We start from the raw sequence: 17,511 nt of genomic DNA, 5'->3' as shown, positions 1-17,511 counted from the left end.
CGTGTCCTCCCGGCACCCATACATAAATCCAAAGCCGGTAAAAGCCCCCGCTCACCTGGGGCCCCGGAGGGGGTGGTGGATCTCTGCTCACTGCTATTACAACACGCCCTGGCCAGCAGCAGCCTCTTATACAGAGCGTCGCCTTATCCTCTTTCTGCCACTGTTTACACTAACTTCATAGTTGTGCACACTCCTTCCTATCACAGCTGGCTGCCTTCGCCCGCGCTGACTTCTGACGGTTCTTCCTGCACCTGTTATGCTCACCGCTGCAACCCGCTATCCGGAGGCCATCCTCATCGCCAAATGTAACGAGGTGTGTTACATTACAAGAAGGCCGAAGCCTCTGGTGATTAAAGCTCTTGCTATTAATTCTTGGTGCTAGTTGCAGATGTAAATCTAGAAGTTCAGGTTAGAGCAATGACCTCTACCAGCCCCAGTTCCATGTTTTAAAATCACTGTAAAAATAAAATGGCCGTGAATACAAAATATTTCAGCAAAAATGCTGTGGTTTTTTTGCACCACAATCATGTAAAGGATGCGGGGGACACCCCCGCAACTCCCGCTTCCCTTAAATGGTATAATGGGGTACACCTTTACTGGCAACATTTTTACAGCGATTTTATTACCCGATACCCCAGCCCCTTTATAAGCTGGTACTCACTCTCACAAACCGTCACCACCAGAACACCCAGCACACAACATTCCACTTAGGATTACATTCCAAACATGTTGCATCACACACTGAAAGATCCTAACCCTTGCACCATAAAGATGAGATCATTACAGGGTGCTTCGAGTGATAGAAGTTTTACGGAAAAGTGGTTTAACTGTGAAAATGGCAAAGTATCAGGTGTGCGTTTCTACTGTTACCTATCTGGGACATGTATTGAATGTGGATGGCATACAAGCTAGGAAAGGTTTGGTGAAGGTGATGAGGGAGGCACCTTCTCCTGTCAATAAGGAGCAGCTTGGGTCGTTCCTGGGAATGACCGAGTACTATGTAAAATGTTTCCCATTTTACGCAGAAAAGACAGTGTGTATGTGGGAGTTGTTGAAGAAAAATGTCAGGTTTGAGTGTTCAGAGCATTTCCAGGAGGAATTTGTCAAGTTGAAGGAAGATGTGGATAAAGTCCCATCACTGAGTTTGTTTAATCCCAAAAGCAAAACTGTGCTTACCTTTGATGCTAGTGATGTCGGTTTAGGTGCAGTGTTCGAGCAATGGCAGGTTCAGACCTATTGCATTTGCGTTTAAAGTTCTCAGAGATGCTGAGAGATGTTCTGCTGTGATTGAAATGGAGGCTTTGGCAGCCTGTTGGGCGTCTAGACACTTCAGGACGTTTTTGTGGGGTATTCCCTATGTAATTCGGATAGATCACAAACCCCCCCATGTACGTGTTAACTACTAAAGGAATGGGATCTATCTCCTAGGATAGCGAAGGGGATGGTAGACCTGCTGGAATTCAACTTCAGAGTGGAGTATATTTCGGGCCCTAGGAATGTTGTTGCAGACTGTTTGTCCCGGTTGCCAGTGGTGGTCCCCGTTGAGGAAGAGGAATCTGAAATGTGCACTCAGGTCACATGTGTACTCCCAGCTGTTGACAAGAGTGGGAGAATGAGAGAACGATGGATACAGGTTTAGCATGGATGTTGGATGCTTTGTGGGTTGATTGGGAGAATGTGAACGTTAAGGAAGAAGAGAAGGCCTATATGCATATTTTCGGCGAGTTGGAAGAAGGCCCCTGGGGCATTGTGAGAGGGGACAGGCTTGTTCCTCCTCTCAGTTTGAGGCCTAGGCTTGTTGAGCTTGCGCACAAAGGGCATTTGGGTAGGTCATTGACTAAAAGGAGATTGCGAGAGTCATACTGGTGGCCGGGAATGGACGAGGAAGTGGAGACGGTTGTGAAGGAGTGTGTAGCTTGTTCGGTAAGTGACAAAAGCAGGACGCTGTGTCCACAGCCAATGTATCCTGTGGAGGTTCCAGGTGAGGTGTGGTCTAAATTGGCTTTGGACATCATGGACCCCATGGATGGTCTTGGTGGAGAGTTGAGGTTTGTTGTAGTGTTGGTGGATTACATGTCGCGGTGGGTGTAGGCCGCTGCATTGGAGACAGTGACAACTTAAAAGATTCTCAAGAGTGCGTTTGATAGGGAAGGTGTACCTGCCAGCATTGTCACTGACAACGGGGCCCAGTTTGTATCTCTTCGTATGCAAGAATATTTGAAGAATCTGGGCATCAGGCATCATAGTACATCCTTGTACAATCCTGCGATTAACCGGTTAGTAGATTTGATGAACAGATCTGTAAAGAGAGCTATTTAGCTGGCAGTTGCCAATGGATTGGTTTGGAGTAGCGTGGTGTCGTAAGCATTGGAGGCATAAAGAAGCACGCCATCCGCTGTTACGGTTTGCTCACCATTGAGCTTATGAGAGGTAGGAAGGATGGTTCAAAATTGAGGACAGCAGTTGTTGAAGGTGGTGTTCTTACCAAAGTCAATATGTCTGAAGTTTTGGAGAGAGTGCGTGTTCGGCAGGAGAAAGTAAGGCTGCAATATGCTAATAGGAAACCATTAGAGAGAAGGTTGGTGATTGCGTGCGGGTTAAGAACCCAAGATATGTGCCCAAAGGAGGAAGTGTGTTTATGTCCCCGCGGACAGTAGTGAGGGAAGAGGGCTGGGTTATGTGGTTCTGGACGATGGATCGCAATCGAGTAAGAGGAGAGTAGTGGTTTAGCATGCAGTGCCTATGGGGCCAACACGTGAGTTGAGGGGCATGTCTGATTACACCTGGGACCCCAGTGTGAGTTTCAGTTCGGGGGTTGAGCTACGTGAGTGTGTACGTGTGGAGAGGAAGCTGGGGGTGTGGCGGCAGAGAACGTGGACCAAGGGGGCAGTGCTGTGGAGTGCGCTGATAGAGCAGTGGCAGGTTGTGCAAGTAGTGTCTGCATTCCTAGAATCAGGTTGCCTCCAGTCAAATCAATAGATTGTCTGGTGGGGTGTACAGTAGTGAGTTGCTTTTCTTTCTTTTTTCCTTTTAATTTTCTTCCCCTGTTCCATTCCTCTTCTTTGTTGCAAGTTGTGCAGATTCTCTTTTTGCTTTCGTTCATCAGTAAGGGGGGAGAAGTGTTTTAAAGCGTGGAATGGAACCCTGGTGTGTTTGTGCTTGATATATGATGATAGGTTATTTATAACGCACTTAATACCTAGAGGTTTCTAAGCGCAGACTGGGAAATCAGACCTGTGTTGCTCCGTGTCGTCTTGCTTCCAAGGCAAGCACGTTGCCACTGAGCTATCCTCCCAAGCTTGGCCATGGTTCTGCATTTTGTTAGTTGCAGGAATCTGTGGCTTGGGTGACATGGGGTCTGCTTCCCAGCAATAAAGCTGCATATTACTCACCCTTCCGCCTCCTTCCTTTCTTCATTCTACAGTGAAGCATTGCCATCTGGCAAGGGTGTATTAGGCCTAGCTTTTTTGATTTGTATTAAATTATAAAATGATGCAGATCATTCTGTCTCAGTGAGGCCTTCCAACCAGGCTCCCTTTTAGCAAACACTGTGCCAAAAGCATATATAAGCCATACCCAAGTATATGGTATGGTGGCTAGTTTCTCTCATTATTAAAGCCACATCAAATTAATACCATACATCTGTCAGTACTTTGATCCCAGTTCAGCTGTGGAAGGGCCATATGTATTCTGTTTAGACAGCCTGGCTCTGCCAAATTGCAGGGTAGGAGACTGAATGGCTGAGTCTCTGCTTTGATTCTTTGGAAGGTCCTGTTCCATCTCTCAACAGGATGGCCCCACATCACGATCTGTCCTGGTAAACCGGCATCAAGGGCACATCCCTCCCAAAAGGACTAGACCCACACCAGGATGCTGCATACCAAAAGGGGCTTTGATGCTAGTGAAAAGAAAAGGGAAGGGGCAGTGTTGGTGTAGACAGAGGGATCGCAGCATAGTTGGATGAAAATTCCTACATCAACTGGAGGAAAAGAAATGTAAAAACACTATAGATAAGTGCTCTTCAAAATGATTTCCTTGGTAATTACGAATTTGCATCCATTAAAATGGAAAGGTGCATCTTTTGATTTCAGGAGACTTCTTAAAGGAAGTCTTGCAAACACGTTTCCAATAAAACGGTGGACATTCTGGCTTGCAAACGAGATACTTCTCATTTGGTTGACCTTCTGGTTTCCTCGAACATGGTGTGTGCCTCTTTCTCTTCCTGTGCTAACAGTGCCTGTTCAGGGCTTCCATGCGGAGAAGCAGGAGTTTATTTCTCCCCATACCTAGTAAGGCTAATGGACTCAATTGGCCTCTAGGCAGGACAAGGAGCAGCAGATAGTCCTCACACACCGACTACACGGAACATTGGCTGTGCGCACAAGAATAGTATCTGTGATGATGCCCCAATTCTGCATTCCTGCTAGCTGCTTACCAAAAACAAAAAGTGACATTGTTGTGTCTAAAGACTATGTAAACCCATGAGTCTTTAAAAAGAAGATGAATGTGATCTTGTAAATTGTAAATGGTACCGCTATCTGCTTTGTCACGCCATCAAGCACTCACAAAATGGAGCCTGAGGTGGCCAATCATTACAAGTTTCATCAGAGCTAAGTGTCCAAAAAGAGGAGGTGGCAGGGCAATCATCAGGACCAAGCGTGACCATCAGGGGCACCCCATTGGCAATAAAACCTGCCTCCATCACAATAGGAGAGGGCAAAATGTCAAAGTGCCAAAATAATTCCTTGCACCTGCCCGGTTTGTCCCATCAGCTCCACCCATCTTGATATTAATGCAATAGCTGCTGTTTTAGCATTAAAGGTATGATTCTGACACATCCATACCTTGCAGTGCGCATTGCTCCTTGTTCTCTCTCTCTCCGCTGAACTTTGACAGAAGCAGATTTAAACTGTCTGAATATTTATTTATTTTATTTTGTGCAATTACTTCTTTAGGTAGTATCTGGACTGCAACTGCTGAGATCCTGCCAAAAACAGTACAATTTCGTCTTTAAGTTATTTCTGTAGGTGGTGGGAGCCCTGCCTCTCGATAACAAGTCATAACAAGTCATTATCCACTGAACACTGTTTCTTGCAGGCACAATCCCTCAAAACAGCACCTGGCCTCTCCTGCCCCTGTGCAGCACCTGTTTTTTTTCTGTTTTGTTTATAATTACTTTACTTAAAATATTATTAATCTGCCTAGTCAAAATGAAAGGCTGTAGTGAAAGCCTCTTTTGCATATGTGGGTACAAAGAAAATCCAATTTGGGATTTAATTACTATTGAATTTTCAGGGAGCTTTTGAATTTTTTTTAATTTTTAGAAATAGTTTGACATTTTATATGGTTTGTATTACCTGTAACAAAATGAATGAAAACACGATTACATTGAAAGCTTGGTCTTTGAATTTTACTGAACCCACAATCATTCTATTACAGGATAACACCCCAATACATATATTACGGAATGCATACACTTGGCTATATACTTATTAATGCAGTATAAAAGCCTACAAATAATAATCTTATTACATCACTACTCACCTGTAATAAAAAAAATGACATCACAATCGCTCTGTAATCAGTTATTACACTTGAGGTGTGGATTCACAAGGACTTCTGCCTGTGTCCGCGCGGAGCAGAATTCCAGGTCTCACCACAGCACTTATTTAAAGCGTGACACGTTTAAATATTCCTTACATTTAAAATCGCTATTTGTGACACTTCACAACCATTAACGGTTGAGTTGTTGTTTGTCAGTGTGTTTATTTTGTGCACTTCTGCCGTTTAACCCATGAGAGCCTCTGCTCTCTCTTGACCCTTTTCGGGCCTCTGTGTTTCTCTGCCTGCAGGCTTTTCTTATGTTGTCAGCGCCTTCATGCCTCCGGTCTATTGTTGCCTATACAAATCATGTAAAGTAACAAGGATCAGCAAGTTATGGATTATTTTAAAGCAGGAGCAGGAACAAACCCGTTTTTAGATGCATTTTATGAAACTGTTAAACTATTTTTCTGCAACACATTAGACCAAGTAAATTCTTTGATTCTACATTAATAAGATAGCCAATATTCCATGTGCTATGTATCAGCAACTGGAAGATCTCTTACAATGTATTAAGCAAGAGGCCGTTGATTAGAGGAGATGCCAGTGTATGACCGTGTATTAAAAGGAAGAAAATATCCTGTACCGTATTGAAAAAGAATATTGCTAATCACCTCAAAGTTCCATGACCCTATTAAGGCTCTATTTAGTCAGGGAACTTCTCAGTGACTTGCCAAATCCTTTTAGCGCACTCCATGTAAATGTGTGCTTGCTTTTCAGCATTACAGAGCCAGCTCCTTAGGGCCAGGCAGTGGTGTAACACAGACAATGGCCTCTGTCTTTAGCATTCAGCCTGTGCAATTTACTGCACACCAAGCCGAGAAAACGCGATTGTCAGGCGCATCGAGCTAGGTTAATGAATGAACATGAATTCATTTCGAGTCACTACAGGGCACCCGAAGGTGTGTAACCAGTTATCCTCCTGGTAGAGTAACAGCTGGGGCATAAGTGCAGACTGTGGATGCATCGTGTAATGCGTGAATGAGGAAGATAGACGGCAAAGTTAGTCACGGGTGGCGACTAGCAAGAAGCAGGATGCCGTTCCATGATGCAAGGCTGACTGAGAGGGCCTAACAAGTCTAGCACTATACATAAACGAGGTGGCCTTGTTGCAACAAACCAATACTGAGGGTTAATGAGTACCCCTAGTGTGTATAGGAAAAAGAGATTAACCCGCTCCAACTGTTGAGAGATGGTACAGATTCAAGATTGTACGGCACGTAGCAGCATAGTGGCAGACTTCCCACCCAACAGAGGCAAGCCTGTGTGCAGTTTTCACCTCAGTATATCAGAAAGTACAGAAGTGTTTAGAAGGTTCAGTAACCCCTGAAGAAGTTCTAGAGATTAAGTCTAATCAGAAAAGAACGAAACATGTTGGGCAGATGATCGGTAGTTAGATCTACAACAGGATCTACAAAATATTCGCAGGTTTTGCACAATTGTTAATCGTAGTTTACAGTGGTCAGTATTCAACACAGTGGCATTTGAGCACATTGCACTTTAGATTGGTTGTATTGTATGTGTTTTTATGTTGAGACTGAATTTTTGGTATCAAGGATTTATATAATGTTTCCTTCTTGCTGAACCTAAGGGTAGACATTTCTTTTATGAATTAATGATTTAATTATCCTTTTGAAATCAAACCCTATGAGTGAAACAATTGGGTAACCTGTCCTATGCTAGTCGTCCAGGCAGGTATCAAGCTATTAGGAAAACAAAAGGGTACCTGTAAATAGAGCAATGGAAAGGTACCTTGAAAGGTGCACTTCAAAATGAGCAATCAGTTTATAAGATTGTACGAGTGATAGCCAGCTATGTGATATGATATATGATATGATATGATATATGATATGATATGATATGGTATTTGTAACGCGCCTATACACAAGTGTGTGTGCCCAGAAGCAGAAACCATTGGTGCACAAGGAGCTAGTTCAGTATTCACTCTAGCTTTAGAGTTGTGTGCCTGGGGCCCTTTGATCGTGGAAATCAGTTTTCTCCAGCACTCAATCATTTAAAATGATGAGTATTTCCAAAATGGGATAGGTGGGGATACCAATGTGAGAAGTGAGAAGAAACTCTGATTCTGTTCCTTTATTGTAATGAAATCTATTTGGAGAAAATGGGAGAGGATTACATAATGCGTGTTTTTGCTTCCAGGAAAAGGACGTTACTCCTGATCCCAAACTGCTCGGCAAAGTAAATGACTGCGCCAGTTACCTGCAGATAGTGAGAACCCATCAGCAGCCACTGTCCAAACTCACACCCGAACTCTGTGACGTGCTCGACTTCTTCATTGCATTGGCCATCTGCAACACAGTTGTAGTGACCTCTCCAGATCAGCCTAGGCAGAAGGTAGGTTGAAGACGTGCAGTACGTGCGTTTCCATTCAGATTTGTTTTGCATGCATAGTTATCATACATAATGTTTTATTTGAGCATATATCATTCAGTAAATAATATTCTAAACCAATCTAGGTTGCAATAAATCCAACATCTTATTGTAACCATTGAAGCAACGCAGGCTTGTCTGTCGTGGATAAGTCTAATAAAAGACAAGCTGAAAGCAATAGAAACAATTTGATTTAGGTTTAGAAGGCGTGTATGCACTGTGTTATTAGGATATTAAATCATAAGAGAAGGCGAGAGCTTGATTTGATAATAATGGCTTTTTATATATTGTTTTCTCCCACAGTTGCCATTTTGTAGCACTTTAAATAGCTGGTGATGTATATTAATTTGAATGTATTTCATGTATCCATCTCAGAGGGAAAATGTGGTTGTCATCCCCGCTGTCGGGGGAGGGCATGGTCTTCAACGGCTCCCAGCCCGAGCCCAGGTAGGCCCGAGCAAACGAGGGCCTCTGCGATGGCTGGGGGGCTGTTAAAGACCATGACCGCCCCATACAGCGGGGGTGAATGCCATTCGCACCCCAGGGTTTAACCGTGGTGCAAATGTTTGTATTTTCTTTCCACCAACCTCCGGGGGAAAAAAAACAAAGATGGCTGCCACCATTTCTATGGCGACCGGGAGCGAGCGAAGTGCACAAAGCTCGGGTCCAGCAGGTAAGTGGGGTGGGGTGGGGTGGGGAAGAGGCTTGAATTTTGGGGTGGGGGTCAACTGGGAATCTTTTCCTGTTGCCTCACCACATAAAAAAATAAAAAAGAATGCGTATTCTCGCCCACTGTTCCAGCCGCCTGTTTGCTAGTCACTTTTCCCTGAATGCGAATGTTAGAATCAGCCCTGCCCGATTAGAAACTGTGACCCGCACAAAGTGCTTAACCCACAGACCAGGGTGAGACAAGGAGCAGGGGGAAGTCTCTGAAAGCACAACAATCAGATGAGGCATTGTGATTAGACTTCGATATGAACTAGCCTTCTTAGAAACATAATGGGCATTGTGCATAGATGTGTACACTGTGTCAAAATGCGTGTATAAGCAACAACCATTTTAATGTATATATGCGAGGCAAATGAGTTCAGTGCTTCTCGTAGCTGTAGGGAAGAGGGAAGTGCATATTTCTGGAAGAGGAAGAAAGGTGCAAGAGGACAGAGTGATGATTTAACCAATTGAAAGGTGAGGGTGGGGGTGGGGGCGGGATGTGTGCTTTGAAAGGACAGCCATGGTAAGAAAATGTTTAATTTCAAATCATTAGAATTCTGAAATCCGAAGTTGCCATTTTATATCTGAAAGATGGGAATACATAACACTTTACAGTTACATTAGATTATATTTTTGTGATTTCTCAGTCCTCTTAATGAATATGATAAAAAAAACTTGCTAAGGTAGCCACGTGAGCATCTAGGATATTCGTTGTTTTAAGTGTGAAGATGTATGAGTATCCCTTCAAAGTTCTGAGAAAAGAAAACCACAAAGGTGATGACCAAAAATAGCATGCATCCTAACTGTGTTTGAACACCACCCCATCCGTGCCCCCTTGTGACTGTCTTTTTTTAATATAATGGTTTTGTAGCTTTATATTAAAAAAAAAACGTCCATATGGACGTTTACAGAGCGTCAAGAAAATAGATGCATCCAGATGCCTTTTTAAACCAACCTAGAGAAGTGGGCGCTTTTGCATGGAACTACTGTTGTGTGCCTTGTGTGCTGGCTGAATGTCTTCAGATCCTAAGCTGCTATAACATAGATTATTTTTAGGTCTTAAAAGGTACCGTTAATAGAGTCATAATTGAGCTCTGGTTCAGAAGGGTCCTATGTCTGGTAATTATTTTTCATCAAAACGATCGTCAACGCAGTAGTTTCTGCGTGACCAGGTATAATTATCACTCACAGGATGACACCCCCTTACAATTTAATATTGCAGCTGCTGCAAAGGTTGTTTTGCCTAATGTCTGTTCACTGTCACAGTACGTGCCAACAATTTAGCTTCTCTATCTGAAAAGGAGATCCCAGATTAGATGAGCATCTCTGAGGCAAGCCTGGATGAAGCTGCACAATCATCCAGAGACCTATAAGACAAAAACAGAGTAGCATGGGGACTGGAGACTGATCTATTCAGGCTCACTTTGGATTTGGGGGACTGGAGTACATATATGTTCAGGATTGTTCTCAATATAGAGCATCTACAATATAACAGATTCCCTCAGAACTTTTATTCAATACCCTTGATTTTCCCAAATCTGGTGGGGACTAACGTCATGAGCTACCCAACTGTAGTAGTACCTTTACAAAGCCCTTATGTCTAAGCTCCCCTTGTTTGTCCCTCCTTTTGTCCGTTTGTTAATCCCTTGGCAGAACCACATTTGAGCCCATAATACCAATGCTGGTTTGACCTGTGCAAATACATGGCTGTCTTTCCTAGTATTGCATTGGTTGAAAGCAAGCATGGGTGCCTGAGGAAATTGAAAATAAGCTAAGCTTAAAGGGACCCAGGGCATACATCATTAGTTCTAATACATATGTTTTGATACTCTTGTACTTCCATTAGTGTGTTAACAAGCTTCAAAGGTCTACAAGATGCAATTGGCTTGGAGATCATAGGAACTAGGACCCTCTGTTTCCCTTGGGGTTCCATTTCTTAATGCAATCCCACTGGGTTCAAACCCCCGCATCCCCCAGTGTTCAAAGCACATGTTAAGCCACTGAGTGATGTGTTCCAGAGTCATGGCCTGCAGTGCCATCAATATGCTGATAGGACTAAGACTTATGTCTCTTTCCAGGGCAGCCATAAGATCACCCTCTTATCCTTGATGTTATACTTCACCAAAGTCACGGTCTGGATGGAGGCAAATTGGCTAAAGTTATCGCAAGATATGGCACGTTAAATGTATTTTTTGGTTTTTTAGAAAAAATAATGTTCCTAATATCATACCTGAGTTTGGTTTCTAAGCGTGGATCCGGGATTCAAACCTCTGTTGCTCTGTGTTTTCTTGCTTCCAAGACAAGCACGTTGCCCCTGTGCTATCTTCCGTTCAGAATGATTATTAGTTCTGTCAGGCTACTAAAGCCAGGCAAAGGTGAGCGTTTATCACCATTGATTGATGACATACAGTCTCTTTCCCCACAGGATGAAACCCTGGATCCTGTTTGATTACAGTCTTGCCATGCATATTTCTGCAATGGTTATTACTTACGCAATAAGCCCCAAGACGCAGGGGCATTAGCAAGTCGGGTAAAGCCTGGGGCCCTTAGTTATAGGCCCCAGTGAAGCGAGGGCCTTGGTGAAGGCGCTGGGGCTTTACCTGACTCGGTAATACCCCCGCATCGAGGGTGTTATTGTATTAGTACCCCGGTCTTGCAGGCCGGGGTACTAAAAGACATGTTTTTCTGTTCTGAGACGCTCCAAAAAAAATGACCGCCCGGGAAGGGAAAACGGGGTCCGTTTTCCCTTACCATGGTGGCCATTCAAAATCAATGTAAAAAAGTAAACTAAGAAAATGTCCTTCATGGGACTACATGTAGTCCCTTCTCCCTTTACATGGCAGTCATTAAAAAAAAAAAGTAAACCTTTTTTTTTTTTTTTAAATGGCCGCCATGGAAAGGAAGAAGGTCTACATGTAGTCCCTTCTTCCTTTCCATGACAGCCTGTGCGGATCGGGAGTGGGCACGCTGGGGACAGAAGTGTTCCCAGCGTGTTTGCTCACGAAAAAGGACCAAAAAAGAAGGTAAGTGGGGTCGGGAGGGCTGGGAGGGCATTGTTTGGATGGGGGGAGGGTGGGAAACACTTACATGAATGCCCGGCGGGGGAGGATGGCAGCCTCCAGCCGTGTGGTGGCCTGAGCGGGGATTACCGTGTTCCGAGCCTCCTCATTGGCTGAGGGGCTGCCACCCCCCATCCCCCTGCCGGGGATATGAAGTAACTTGAAGATTCGAGGGATTCTGCATCGGGTAAAGCCCCAGCAAGGGCCAATCAGATTGCGTGTAACAATCTGATTGTTTCTCGCTGGGTACTAATAGGTATTTTTGCCTCCGGGCAGTGTCGTGTGATGGCAGAACTGCCCCCCATTTTCTTCTGGTAGACCATTCGGGGGACGGGTTTGGTCTGGCTGCTTCCTGATGTGCCCCCCCCACCCCACCCCAAGGGTTATCAAGGTGTGGGATCCCTTGACCCTCCTACTCTCCAGGAGACGTGGTTACCCTGACTGGGAGTTCCCACACCATGCATGAGAGTTTAATTACAAGAACAACCTGGTTTCGATTGGGAACAGAGACCTTTCATTACCAATGAGAATTGTAAGCCAAAAGGTGAAGATTGGTCACTGAGGGACCTTCGCATTCCCCGAATACTTGGAGAAAGGAGACTGGATTAAAACCACCACCGCACATCTTTGCAGCACTCACAGATAATAACATGTAACCCGCGTGGATAACCACAAAATCCCGGAAGACATTTACTAGGCAGGTAACCAAGAAGCCTAGATTTACCTGCACAGAGCTTCTTTGAAGCTGAAGGGCTGCTGGCACTGGTTGGCTCAGAGAAATGTGGAACTGCATCACATGTCAAGGTAAAATCCAAGATGGCATTGGCGACTCTGTTACGCTTTCACATTTCACTGGGCATAAGGAAAACGAATCAAGACCCTCCCGTAATTTTCTCATGCAAACATGATTATGGCAATAGCATAAGGAGGGGGAGTTATCACTATGAGTGGAATGAACAATGGGACTTGCAGATTCAAAGGCAAGTTGGGAACAACCTATGGTGAGAAACCCAGGCTGAGGAATATAAAAAAGGCAAAGGAAGCCCAGAGAAGACGCAGCTCCTGAGTGGCATGGAATGTGTTGAAGATGTTTGCTAGGAGGGCTCAATGAGTGAGCCCGCCCAGGCTCTGCAAGAAGCTGCTGAATCACAGCCACACGGTCACACTGGGAAGAGTCTGGCTTGAACAAACTGCCTAGAAAGTGGATAATGTACCATGTACCTAATATGTCTTGTGGGAATTAGAGGGACAGAGCCTAGGACTTTCACCAGCAACCAAGAGGTTGATACCAACACCTGGGGGAGAAAGGCCTATTCAACAACTTGAAATGCAGGCATGAGGGAGAGGTCAGTTGTGGGCTCTGTGGTAAATCTAATGGAGGCGTCACGCATGTGATCAGGGGACGGCAGCCGCTACCTGATCCTGACCATGGGGGAGGTTTTATGAGTGAGGGTCACATAGGAGGAGACAACTACCGGGGTGAAGTTTTGACTTCATTCAACAAGATGCTGTACCCCCCACCCCCCTTTCCCATGAGTAAGACCCTCTAGTATACAAGATCTTAATGGCCTATTGTGATTCTAGTCAGTCCCTCACCTTTGATCCAAACACCCACAACTCGCACATAAAGCCTTTTGTTTCTGATGTGCGTTATGTGAAATCTCTGAGAAAAACCATTTAAGAGTTCAAAATTCAATGGCATCCATGGACACCAACTCCCACAATCACCCAGGTACTGAGACGAGGAGGAGGAGGTGGAGGGAGATTGTGTAAAGTGACAGGAGCTTGAAGCACAACATGCAGACTAGTTGTTTTTCCAAGTCTTCAGTGCGCACATTTAATGATGGCAACCACACAATTGAGAGCAGTGCAGGGGAGGACGTTGAACCCCTGACTGAGGGTCATGAACGCAAGGCACACGGACGGGCTTGGTAGAACAAAAACGGCCAGCAGTACAGAAGAAAAGCCATGTGCGAGCAAGAAGGGCTGTGGAGATGTTGGTAGGCACGCATGAGCTCCTGGATATTGGGCTGCTCAAGGAGAGAGCGATCATCAGTCCGTGCCGAAAAGGAAAGCCGACATGTGACAGTGGAGCCGCGCAGGATGTTGAAAGAATATCTGCACACTCCAAAGTGGAAAGCGGGTGAAGGAAGCACACCGCATAGATGCGAGCAGAATGGGAAATACTGGAAGAAAGCAGTGAGTCTTCCCAAAAGCAGCTGGGGATCCTTGGGCGTTCCAGCAAGCACAACAAAAAATGTTTGAATGGTACGAAATTGCTGATGCAAAAAAATACCCAATTTGTTTGAATGCAGACAAGGCAAAGTACCAAGTCAAACCCTAATCCAGTACAGACGCATGAGATGCCAGTGTGGAGAAAGGTTTGAGCAAATGTTACCATAGGTAGATTTGCCAAGCACTGCACTGTACATGGTATTGAGGAATAGCCAAAGAAACGTATAAGAAGTCCTGGCAGGTGAGTAAACCGGGCTGCTGAAATTGTATAAAGATTCATGGTAGGGAAGTATAATGGAGATAAAGAAATTCTATAGATAGACTGTTACAGAGCATAACTTTGTGGGTCCAGTGAGACACAAAGGAACTTCTAGAGACATGTTTGCCATCCTGTTTGAAAATCCAGGGGAGAGGCCCAGCTTCTGGAACCAAGTGTTTGTACCTTGGGAGAAAATGTTAATTGGAGTCATTCTTATACTTTTGATTTTGAACACTTTTGGCAACATCTAGTCCGACATTTCCTTCCAAGCTATGTTATTTTGTTTGTAGTGCCAGGGTCATGATAGGACGTTTTGGCCACAAGGACAGCTTTTCAGTTACTGACGTCCTGACTGTTAGGGAGAATTCTCTGTTTAGGCTGAATTTCCTAACCTAGTGAGTCCCCCAGCAGCTTTGCTGGATTTTTGGGGTTTATTTTTTTCTCCTGCCAAGAGTGAGACTCTTTTACCCTCACTCTTGGACATGATTTGAGTGTGTTTCTTTGAATTTAGAAGTGTTTAATGGGCTATGGGGTCTTTTACTCCATAGGGTTTCATGTGTTTTTGTGATGTGTGTTACACAGCACCCTCAGTGCAGTGACACAGGGGTGTCATAGTGACCCCCCAGTATAGACTCCATACCCTGGGGCTGACTACTGTCTCCCAGGGCATGTAAAGTCACCATTGACTTTACTAGTCTTAAATTCTGAACAGAACCAGTACAAACCATCATATTGTGGACGTACTGGCTGGGGCAATTCGCTTGCCCCAGGGTCTGTTAGTCGAGGGGGCACGTCTCCGTCCCCCCTGATTGAGTTTTGGCTGGTGGCAGTGGATACTACTTTATATATTCAACCGCGAATATTTTCCTATGGGATTTCCCATTGTTTTAGGCTACTATCTTTATTTAATTATTTACGGTAGCCTCGAACATACCGACGGTTTATTTAATTAATATTAATTCTCCGGTTGGTATTTTTTGCCAAAACTTGATTCTAAAATAGTGTTTGTGTTCTCTTCTGTGACTCCAACCCAAGTCGAGCCCTTTGTTCCACTTTTTGGCGGGCTTCTCCACTGAAGCCCTCCAAAGTGGTGCCACTCTGTCTGGGGTACTTAGGAGGGGTGGAGGGGAATTTAGGCACCCTGGACTGAGTTGCCTAGGCAACTCAAGTCGCACTCCATCCTGATTGGCCCAAGTGGTGAGCCGGCCGGCTCACCACTTAGCATGTTTGAGTGACAGCTAGGCTGAGTGAATGGGGGTTTGCTGCATAAAAGCAGGGCTTTGGGGACTGGAACTTCAGAAGTCGCCACAGGACCTAAGAATCCGACGCGGGAGAAGCTGAGCTGACCTGCCACGACACCACCACCGGTGGAGCCCTGCTGGACTGTCTCACCACTTTTCCCAACGACAGAGGAGATCTCCCGCCGGAGAGTCTTCTTCCTTTGACTGGTGAGGATAACCAGTTACACCGTCTTTTCGCTTTCCCGACGTACCTCGTGGCTGCCTTGCCCGTGCCAAGCACCCCAGCAACCGGGATACCACGTTTTACCACGACCGCGAAACAGAGGTACCACCTTTAACCGGAAAACTCCGTGGCTAGTTTCTTCCCTGGTAGTGCAACGACCTTCATCTTTCCTCCAAGTCGATATCTTCTCTTCCCCTGGACGACGACGCAACTTGCACCCACTACCAGGAACAACTGCCACCGCTGGAGGATCCTTCCCACTTAAGGTACCGTGTCCCGCCTGGCTTCCCTTGCTACCGACTGTACGGGGTAGATTTAGCCCCCGGCTTTCGAACCTGGGTTAGTCTGGGACACCCTGGCTAAACTGTCTTAATGCCTCTCTAAACTCTTTTTGAACCCTCTGCAAGACTTTCTAAGCCTAGTGTAACTGTGTGATCTTGGGCGCATTTGTGCTCTGCTCTCTCTAAGAGTGGGCCCAGCCTTTGGACTTTGGCTCACCAGTGACTTTTTGCTCTCTGCCTTGCTAATAGTGTTCCTGAATCGTAGAGTGGTGTACCTCTTCATATTCTGTCTTTTTACCTCCCATTCTCACAAACTTATTAGAGTGCAATCTAGTTAAGCGCTCACCTCCGTATGAAAATAAGTGGTGTTTTACTGTGATTTATCTGATAGGGAAAAAGGGGTGTATATATTACAATAGTAACTGTGTTTAGAATATTTTACAACGAGTGCTGGAGTGTTTCAACTGTGTGTTTTTAAATAAATAATTATATACTTTGATACCAAACCTCTGGTCAGTGTTTGCTTGTATTATTGTATCTGAGTGCCTATCGAGTATACTTTGCATACTGCCTAACTCTTCTTGAGGGAAGTCTGACTGCTCAGCCACAGCTACCAGGTAAATCTGGGTGGTACAGACTGCTACCAAGTGGGTTTACTGCCAACACCTGTAGTCTTAAATCTTTTGCAGTGGTCCCTAAGGGAACTGCACAGGTTTCTGCCTGACACAGACAGATCCTTCATTTTGATGTCTAGGTAGTGAAATCCCTCTTTAGAATGGGGCCAGAGAGATATTTTCCCAGACCATTTTTTATTTAATACATGTCTTTGTTTGAAAACATGACTTGGGTCCGGCTCTCATTTCTGACCCCTCACAGCTCTGAAAACAAGACCTGGAGAAAGGCCAGACTCTGAGTAGCCTGTTGTGACGCTTGGGTTTGTTATGCAAGTGCCTACCTTGTATCCTTAGAAAGATAATGTCCAGGAAGAACGGGTTGTGAATCCGGAAGAAGCAGAAGTACAAGAGGGATCTATTGCCAATCACGAGAAAGCAAAGGTTGAGGAGCGACTGTTGAAAATCCAGAGCGTGCCACAGTCCAATAGGAATTTGTTGAGAGCACTCGGAAGAATCCGGTCTAGGGAAGAGCCTAACTAGGGAAAACCCAGTGGAATAAAGCTCAAGGAGCCACTGAGGCGCCTCCTGTAGGTTGATACAGAGGAAAGGGCATCTAAAGAGGAGCATCCGGCAGAACCAGAGTGCTCATCGAGGGGGCCCTGGGTTGTGAGCAGCCTGAATATAGAACTGATACTACAACATGGTTTCGATTAGGGATCACATTCTGATGCATAGGTATGTTAACTTTGAGTTGGTCAACCGTTTGGTACTTCTGTTGATAGATTAGGGTAGCCGGGAGGCTAAAGAACTTCATTAAGAGTAGAATTATGGACTTTTATTTGACCACCATTTGAGATTCCGTTTGTTGACTAGATTACTGAGCTTGCAAGATGCGA

General features: G+C 45.0%; 1 protein-coding gene across 1 annotated transcript in view; it reads left to right on the top strand.

Moving 5' to 3' along the window:
- ATP10A (ATPase phospholipid transporting 10A (putative)) overlaps nt 1-17,511 on the top strand; it is a 1,364,682-nt gene that overhangs the window by 913,901 nt on the left and 433,270 nt on the right. Inside the window, exon 9 of the mRNA XM_069636588.1 lies at nt 7,762-7,956. Within this exon, the coding sequence (XP_069492689.1) occupies nt 7,762-7,956 (195 nt within the window). The remainder of the gene's footprint in view (nt 1-7,761; nt 7,957-17,511) is intronic.

Source organism: Ambystoma mexicanum, chromosome 7p (genome assembly GCF_040938575.1).
Source record: "Ambystoma mexicanum isolate Mex_15411 chromosome 7p, UKY_AmexF1_1, whole genome shotgun sequence".
Classification (NCBI taxonomy): domain Eukaryota; kingdom Metazoa; phylum Chordata; class Amphibia; order Caudata; family Ambystomatidae; genus Ambystoma; species Ambystoma mexicanum.
Note: the sequence above shows the minus strand (reverse complement) of the source record. Positions and strands in the feature narration are given on the sequence as shown.